General features: G+C 43.8%; 1 protein-coding gene across 19 annotated transcripts in view; it reads right to left on the reverse strand.

Annotated features, from left to right (window-relative positions):
• Pkhd1 (PKHD1 ciliary IPT domain containing fibrocystin/polyductin) overlaps positions 1–9,226 on the reverse strand; it is a 487,582-nt gene that overhangs the window by 449,183 nt on the left and 29,173 nt on the right. For all 19 annotated transcript variants that reach the window (XM_021197628.2, XM_029539264.1, XM_029539265.1 and 16 more), the window contains 5 exons: positions 6,261–6,362; positions 5,074–5,169; positions 2,475–2,616; positions 1,823–1,937; positions 717–995 (listed from right to left, as the gene is read on the reverse strand). In XM_021197628.2, the coding sequence (XP_021053287.1) occupies positions 717–995; positions 1,823–1,937; positions 2,475–2,616; positions 5,074–5,169; positions 6,261–6,362 (734 nt within the window). The remainder of the gene's footprint in view (positions 1–716; positions 996–1,822; positions 1,938–2,474; positions 2,617–5,073; positions 5,170–6,260; positions 6,363–9,226) is intronic.

Here is a 9,226-nt window from a genome sequence, read left to right on the forward strand (position 1 = left end):
TGTGTGTGTGTGTGTGTGTGTGTGTGTGAGAGAGAGAGAGAGAGAGAGAGAGAGAGGGGGGGGGAGATACTGAATGCTGAGGCTGGAAAGTTGGACACTGGCTTCTTATTCAGAAGTCCTGGGTTCAATTCCCAGTGGCCACATGGTGGCTCACAACTATCATAATTTCAGTCTCAGTTCCAGGGAATCCCATATCCTCTTCTGGTCTCCATAGGCACCAGTCACACATATAGTGCATAGATATATTCAGGCAAAATAATCACACATAAATCTAAAAAAAATGTAGACTTATCTAGAATTCAAATATTTCACAAATAAGTCATCAAGAAAGATATTCTCAATAATAAAGATACATTCAAGAAATGTGTTCATCTGACCAGCAAGATGTACCTGTGTTGGATATCTGGAACCCACATGGTTAAAGGACAGAGTCAACCCCTGCAAGTTATCTTGTGGCCTCCACACATAAGCCTTGGAACCCGCACACGCACACACACACACACACACACACACACACACACACACACACACACAAATAATGTCCAAAAATAAACAAAAGAAAAGGAATTTTAGTCTTTATGACCCTATATCCTATATCCGTGGCAGAGAAATTGCAATTGTGCCTCAGGTTTCCTTATTCTCTGCCAGATGTCCTACTGAGGAAGGCTCCACGCTTCCTCTGGTTAGCTTTCCTGGGACTGGAAAGACACACGGACCTGTATGTCTGGAAGTCTCTGGGCTCGGGCTCGGATCTGGTGTTTCTCCAGAAGGTAAGTGTTGACCACATCTGGATTCAGCCAGGTGTTGTGGATCTGGACACCAATTCTCATCCCTCTGCTGGGAGCTATCCCATGCTGCTCTGCTTCCAAGTAGTACTTGGCTCCGCCCTGCAGTTCTAGCTTGGCTGTCTTCTGGTGCCAGCTCCCTTCATGCCTGATCTGCTCCCAAGAGTCAAGCCAATCAGCAGTGCCAACTCCAACAGAGGCCACTTCTACCTGTGCCCAAATAAGCAAGTCAGGGTCAGCATTATGAACCTTCCATGCATTTTGTTCTCAAATAATGGCATTTGAAAAGCTACCAACATGAAATTTTTAAGTAATCAGTTTTCCAACAACTTAGCCCTCTTACTTTGGCTCTGTGGCTATGTTTACTTCTCCACTCTGCTTCCTTTCTCTCTCTCTCAAGTGCAATGTACTTAAGTTAGAACTTATAAGTTATATTTAGGAACAGCCCCTGTCCTGATACCCTATGTCTGTGTGATGCTGTATAAAGATAGTATTAAACCCTAGAAAGACCTGGAATAGTACTAGCTCCTCTAAACCCATAACTTTCTCCAGCAAGACCATCTCTGAGCGCAGACTAAGGACATCATGGGTCTCTGCCAAAGGCACAAGTGGATGCTGGGAGCTTTCTAAAGGCACAAGGCTGAGAGAACATTCCTACACAATGCTAACCCAAACCATGGGGAAAAGCACAAGTTTTACAGTTAAACCAATCTGATTTTGAATTGTGAACTCTTGTCTTATTATTCAAGTGGTCCTGAACAGGCCATACAATTCTCTAAAACCTCATTTTCTCATCTAGAAAGTGAAGAAATGCATATTTCACAGAGATAAATATTACCAGCAAACTGTAAAAATGTAGTATGATACTGGGCTTATAATACCATTACCGTCATCAAAATTGCTTTTGCAGCAATTAATACCCATGGTCTGCCAGGGGTGCTTTACAACCATAGAACAGAAAAGCTTTATCTTTGACCCTTTCTTCTTTCAAGGGCAAAGGATGATGAACCATGTGAAGGTAACCCAGAGGTGAATACCTTGGTCCTTGGCTCCTCTGAAGAACTGAAACACAAGGAAGCTTGGCTGTCTGCCTGGATCCAGAATGTGTAATTGTTTATCTCTGGAGCCACAAAGAACCCACTGAGCCGTGCTCTGTAACAAAGAAGAGCACAGAATCAGCTGAGACTAAACAAGGCCTGGATCCCTGAGCCAGCATACAGCAGCTTTACGACAAGAAAACAAAAAACAAAAAACAAAAACAAAAACAAAAAAACCTGACTCTTATACCACAGAATTATTCTGAAGTTTCTAGAAAAAGCAAGCACCCCTGTGTAGTCTCAGCATTGCTCAGTCCCCACACAACTACTTTGTAGTTTACACACACCCTTTTGGAGTTGTGTCATCTCTCAGACAAGCATGACCATAGCACAGACCCTGTGGAGGTTTGCACTTATCTCCAAAGCGTATTTAGAGTTGCAGGAAATATAGGTTTTATCCTTTGCTCTATATTTGGTTGCATACCCAGCAAAATGACCAACACTGGTTGAGAATGTTGTCAAGTATTCCTTAGGTTGAACTGGCTCGTGTGACAAATGATCCCCTAGAAATATCATTGCTTTCTTCCTTGTATCCTAGCTGGCCTAAAACAGTCAATATGCTCTTGCTATGGACTCCCAGTCTATAACATACCTGAAAGGTCTCCCTTCCTTTGACCAAAAGCCAGATGGAGAACTGGCATTAGGAACTATCTGCCACCTGTACCCTGGGGTGGCTTCAGTCAGTTCCTCATCCTTAGTAGCATCTCCAACTTCAAAACGGAGTCCTCGATTGCCTGTAAGATACATAGATAGATAGATAGATAGATAGATAGATAGATAGATAGATAGATAGATAGATAGATAGATAGATAGATAGATATCCCATAACCACCAGACAGTGTTCCTCCTCACAGCAAAGCCCCCTCTCAAACTACAGGGCGAATGGCATTGCAGATGCTTTCTGGGATGGTGAGTCTTCAGAGACCAAGATGGGGTAGTCCTGTGTAGAGACTAGGAACTTTCTAGAAAGAAAGAAAAAATCTCTGGGTAGTAGGAAGATCAACTTAATGAGAAACATTAAGGAGAGATTTTCTCAAAGGAAGGGAAGAGGAAAGGAGGAAGACTTTCAGCTGCCATGCTACAAAAGAAGGCCATGTCTTAGAGAGAGCATGAACGAACAAACACTGCTGTTCTGAAGGGTGGCCTGTGTGGCAGTAATGTGTGACATTGTCTGACTTTGTGCCTTCTGGGGCTGAACTTGAACTTGAAGGCCTGATTCAGCCTGCAAGTTCTACTTCATAAAATTCCCTTTTCCCAGAATAATTGCCAGTCCTTCAAGTTTTTAAGTGTCATGACCTCAATGTGTGGACCCACAGACAAGGCCAATTGGTGGCATAGTTTATGTGGTATGTTAACTGGTGCTGCACTTATATGTTTATACTTTGTGTTAAGCAAACCTTGAGGCAAAAGGCACTGGGCATTGATATTGGATGCCTGTCTTTATCAGTATTGGATTAGTCATCCTGGATATAGTCACTAAAGTTCTAGATGTATTTAACTGTGTATTCAGATCTGTGGTCTATCATTTACTAGGTGTGAGGTTTTCGGGCAATTCCTCAATACCCTGAGTCTCCATTCACTCATTCATCAAAATAAGGATGGTAAAAACTAGAAACAATATTCAAAGACTATAGGATCTGGAAATAGAGTAATTACTGGATAAAGGATACCTATTATAACTATTATTATAAACTACTAATGTTGCTCATTAGTCCCTAACATGGATCATAAATACGGGATAAGCAGAGAATTCAAAGCATGTTAAGAAAATCACTTTAGGGCCGGGAGTGGTGGTGCACGCCTTTAATCCCAGCACTCGGGAGGCAGAGGCAGAGGCAGAGGCAGGCGGATTTCTGAGTTCGAGGCCAGCCTGGTCTACAAAGTGAGTTCCAGGACAGCCAGGGCTATACAGAGAAACCCTGTATCGAAAAACCAAAAAAAAAAAAAAAAAATCACTTTAACTCTGAGATTCCTATCCTCTGTCCTGTTGCTGTTTTAGTCTGGGCAGCTCTGTTGCGGGGCTATGCTGTATACTGCAGGATGAACTGCATCCCTGGTTTGAACTCATTAGATGCTAATATCATCTTATCCCCTGAGGGCAAGAATCAGCCATGTTGAAGAAGCCCTTCTTTGAGTAGTTTTTTTTGCCCTACTTCCACAGGACAAACTTTCAAAAGGGTATCACTTACTCAAATAGCTGCTTTCCGGAAATGATCCTACCATGAGTAGAGCACCTAAGGCAGGAAATGCTCAACGAGGGAACCACCTTCTGCTTTCTGATGCAGGAACCACACTTTCTCTGCATTAGCTGCTTCAGTACTTTGGTCTCCTTGGATGGGAGCTCTCCTTAAGTAAATACAGGCAATCTGGGAGCTCCAGAATTCTCAAGACAGACCTTTGCATTTCTCTCTACACACCAAAGGACTGTCTTTAGGAAGGTTTCATTCCTGCAGAGCAATTTTGCCTATACGTGTTGAGCCTTTCTAATTTACTTGCTACATCTTTGAGCATTAGGTCAGTGCCTCATGCACAGAACAGCAACCTGTGTTTCTTGACAGAGCAACATGCCAGCCTTCCTTATCCTTAACTGAACTGGAGCCTCTAATGCTAATGCCTAGCAGAAAATGTCGGAGCTTCAAACAAATGAAGACAGGTGGGACCTGCTGCCTCACCTCCTCACTGGTGTCTCCTGGATGCAGATGCTGGTGGCCATGTCACCTCCCATACCCATTTGTGATATCAACAGAAAAACATCCACAGGGGAGATAAGCAGCATTTAAATACACTCCACTGTGCCTTACTCTCTGAGCTACCTGCTGCTGCTGCTCTGAACAGAGAAGAGCATGCTCCACTGCTCCTGTCTCCTCGATCCATAAACATACAACCTCCCCACCAAATGCAGAGAGGCAGTTTGGGGCTTCCATTCAGTAGCCCCGGTGTCTTGGTGGCAGTTATATTCTGCCTGAAGCCTACTGCCTAGACATATGGTGAGGGCTAAGAATGTAGTGCCACACACGAAGGAAATGAAGCTAAGATATTCCCTGAGATGCTAGGCTTGACCATGGCACTGGGGATCTAATTAGTCACACTGCCGAGGCAGAATTCAAGCATGTTTCCTTCTACTCCCTGGGTCCCTGAAACAAAACTTGGCAGTGGAGAATTTACTGCCGCAGCCTTAGTGATTTCCTTACCTGCCTGAGGAGCAGTGAGCCTTGCTTCATTTCCTGGAGCCCTGGTAGTACACTCAATCTTCCTGGGAGACACATGTCTAATATCACATGGGATGCCTAAGGAGAATTTTTAAAACTCATAAATACACCTGTAAATAAACACACACATACACACACACACACACACACACACACACACCATGCCATGCCACAAACACAGGTATGCATGCCACGGAGGCCACCCACGCCACCACACCATGCACTCACTCACGAGTGAGCAGGTGGGAGAAAAGACTGGAAAAGGTCCTATTGATGTAAAGGGCGGGGTCTGGATAGTAGCAAAAGTTGTCACTCTGACAGAAGGTCAGGAAAGGGACTGTGCAGAGCACCAGAGGTTGAGTATTGAGTGTGGTCGGCTGTGAGCCAACAAGTCACACTAAGCAATTCCATTCCACAGGGAGGTGTTGACCCTCTTGCTCTGTGGGTGGGTAAGTGCAGCATGAGTGTGTCAGAAGCACTCCTGTTTCAAGACAAAGCGGTTTAGAAAGGCGCCAGCAAGCGGTTTCCCAAGGGAACGCGCCAGAGGAGACTGCATAGGAAATGCCCATCTGCTACTGCCAAAGATGAAGAGAAGGGCTGTTTCTAATCAAAGAAGACCTTTGAGGCAAGGCAGACATGTTTTCTCTTCCATGCATCCATAGGACAAACATGCACATATGCTGAGTATTCCTGTCAATGTGGCACATGTGCAAGGTGACAGACAAAAATCACACCTGGTTGCTAACACATACAGGCAAAGTCCTTAGAAGAATCAGATATCATAAAGGACAAAGGACAAATCCAGAGCCAATGACAGGCTCGGTATGGGAGGCATACATCACACTCATCCACCCACACACATACCACACACACATACACTCACTCATACACATAGACACCACACACACACACACACACACACACACACACACACACACACATACACCCCACATACTACAGACACATAACATACAAATATACTCATCCACATCTATACACACACTACATACATACATACATACATACATACATACATACATACATACAAGTTTCAAATGTAAGGCAGCTTCCCCTCACAGCCATGAGCCATAAGAGATAAAAAAAAAAAACAAACCTACAGCCTACAGAATTTAAATCTGAACCATTTTCAGCCATTTCACCATAATTACCTGCAATGGTAACCCGGGCAGAAGGGTCAAAGAAATCTCCTGTAATGATGATATCTGTTCTTCCCCCAAGGCTCCCAACTTTTGGAAACACGGATAAGATTTCTGCAAGAGTATATAAAAATGAGAGCTTCTAAATATGTAATGTGATGTGACCCAGAGAAATCACCAACACTTAATTCTTACACTACAAGTTAAGCAACAGTTGAAGTTGTCCTTTTTAATGTGTTGTGCCCCGACTCTGTGGGAAACACAGGAGAGCTCAAGAACTTCAGAGTCCGATGCAGTCGTGCCTTAGCGTCTTTTAATTTTGGACCTCAAACTTCCCACAGGGCAGGACAGGAGTGTGACCACAAGCTTGAAAGGTTTGGCACTTGTATACATTATAGTGAGAGATTGTTTGAATACTTAGGGTGATGGGGGAGGCGAGGGAGGCAAGTCATAATTCAAACACAGTATCATTTGGTAGGGCCGAATTGTGTGGCTGAGAGGGGCATTCTTCCGACCTAAGGAGTATCTTTAAGGGGCTATCAGGAACTAGCCATATCTGCCTGAGACCTCTGATCACCTCCCTTCTATGATTTAAATGTGGGACCATAATCTCCTTTTATCCAAGGACAGGTGCCAGCTACCCCTGGAAGCACCCAGCCTGTTATCAGGGAGAGAGCCTGTTAGCCTCAGTGTCACGGAGGCAAGGGAGGCGGACACCCATCTCTCTCAAGCTCGCACCTGAGGCTCCTGGAGTTCTCTCAGAACATCCAGGGAGGGAAGGAAGCCCCGAGTTTGCTGCATGGGGGAGCAGGGTTTGGGGAAAGCAGAACTTCTGTGGGAAAGCACCCCGAAGTGCTTGCTGTGGGAGAGAGTCTGGAGTGGGGGAAGGGGGAACTTGTTCAAGAAAGTGCAGAAGCAAGGGTGCCTGTGCACTTCAAATGCACATCATAACAAAAGGACTATAAATATATAAATATATATATATATATTTATAATATATATAAATATATATTATACAGACAGGATCAGTAGTTATAAAGAAGGTCACTCACAGTGTCAGCAAAGGTCCCTGCATCTCTTATGCTTTCTTATGAAGTATGTCTCTTCACATCCAGGATTTAACATTGGAAGAGAGTAGTGCACACCACAAGGAATGCACTAGCTAAGACTTTCTTTACCCAGGCCTTCGGTCTTCTCCATGTGTATGCAATGTCTTACCCACTCTTCCTTCAAGCTGAATCCCCTATAGCAATGTGAAACATACCCTAAAGGATTTCATACTACCCTTTCCTTAAAGGTTTTTTTTTTTAAGTTATGTGTATATGGGGATGGGGAGGTGCCGTGCTTACAGAGGCCAGAAGATGACATCAGATTATCTTGGAGCTGAAGTTATAGGTCATTCTGAGCTCCCTCCTAGGGGTCCTAGGAAATGAACTCATGTCTTCTACAAGATCAGTATGTGCTCTTAACCATCAAGTCATCTCTCCAGCCTCTCTTTGATAAACTAAGTATAAACATATATGTATTCATAGAATAATGTATAGTGGACATATATTCAGACATGACATAAACTAGATGTATTTGCACAGGGACTGGTTATGAATAGTAATGACTTCAAAGTAGTATTCATTTTTTTTCTAACTTGCTTTGCGCCTAGACATCATACATGAATAAAAATGCATTTGAATTACTCTCACCTCTCACCCTTTCAACACCCTTCCCTCCCTACAAATCCTTTGCCAACTTTCAAAGCTTCTTGTTTTGTTTAGTGACCCACTGATCTTAACCAAGGTCACCTGTTTGACCAGACATTTAGCACTGTCCACTGGCACTTGGTACACTCCTCAATGGGTCCAGAAACAAAGACCATGAACCCTAGTCTTCCAGAATCTTTCAGTATCCAATAATTAAAATTGCAGGCAAGTCTCATGCAGGTCCAGTGTGAGTTTAAGATGGTGGTGACTATGCCATGCCCAGAAGTTGGCATTTTATACCCCTTCTTTCTGTCTTTGGGTCTTACATTCCTTCTGCACTCTCTTCCATGGTGTTTCCTGAGCCTTAAAGGAAGTAGTTTAAGTGTCTTATTTAGAGCCAAGCACTCGGCCATCACTTATTGGCAGCATCTGGAGCAGCTGTGTGTCTCTGCATTCACTATTGCTCACTAGGAAGAGAAGCTTCCTAGCCTTGTAGAACAGCTGTGGGTAGCACAATCTTTTTCCAGCATCCACATAGGGACTACTCTATTCCGTTAGGAATATAATGAAGAATTCAGAGTAGTCCCTTTCTTCAAGCACTTGTCAATGGTAAGGAAGTGTATGTATATTGGAGTATAATTACAGTAAGTAATTACATATAGGTCAACAAAATTAAAGAGGCTATGAAGTAGACAAAGGCTTAGGAGTAGATTGTGGTACAGAGTATGTGATGCTCGGCCCAGAGAGTGGCACTATTAGCAAATGTGGCCCTGTTGGAGTAAGTGTGTCACTGTGGGTATGGGCTTAAGACCTTCATCCTAGCTTCCTGGAAGTCAGTCTTCCACTAGCGACCTTCAGATGAAGATGTAGAACCCTCAGCTCCTACTGCACCATGCCTGCCTGGACCTTGCCATGCTCCTGCCTTGATGATAATGGACTGACCCTGTAAGCCAGCCCCAATTAAATGTTGTCCTTAGAAGATTTGCCTTGGTCATGGTGTCTGTTCACAGCAGTAAAACCCTAACTAAGACACAGTCGAAAAAACACTTTCTGGATATAATATCTGAACTGATTCATAAAGGGTAAATTTAAACTGACCAAGGAATGCTGAACATGAAGGTATACACCTAGTGATTGTCCCAGCACTGGGAAGACTATGGCAATGGTACAACAAACTCAAGGCTAGTTTGAGCTATAGAGCAAGATTGTTTTAGGAAGAAAATTTAAGGGGGTGTTCGCCTGGCAGCAGTCCCCAGGCTGATCCGGCACGCGGCACCTTTCCCC

This window comes from Mus pahari, chromosome 5 (assembly GCF_900095145.1).
Source record: "Mus pahari chromosome 5, PAHARI_EIJ_v1.1, whole genome shotgun sequence".
In the NCBI taxonomy this organism is placed as follows: domain Eukaryota; kingdom Metazoa; phylum Chordata; class Mammalia; order Rodentia; family Muridae; genus Mus; species Mus pahari.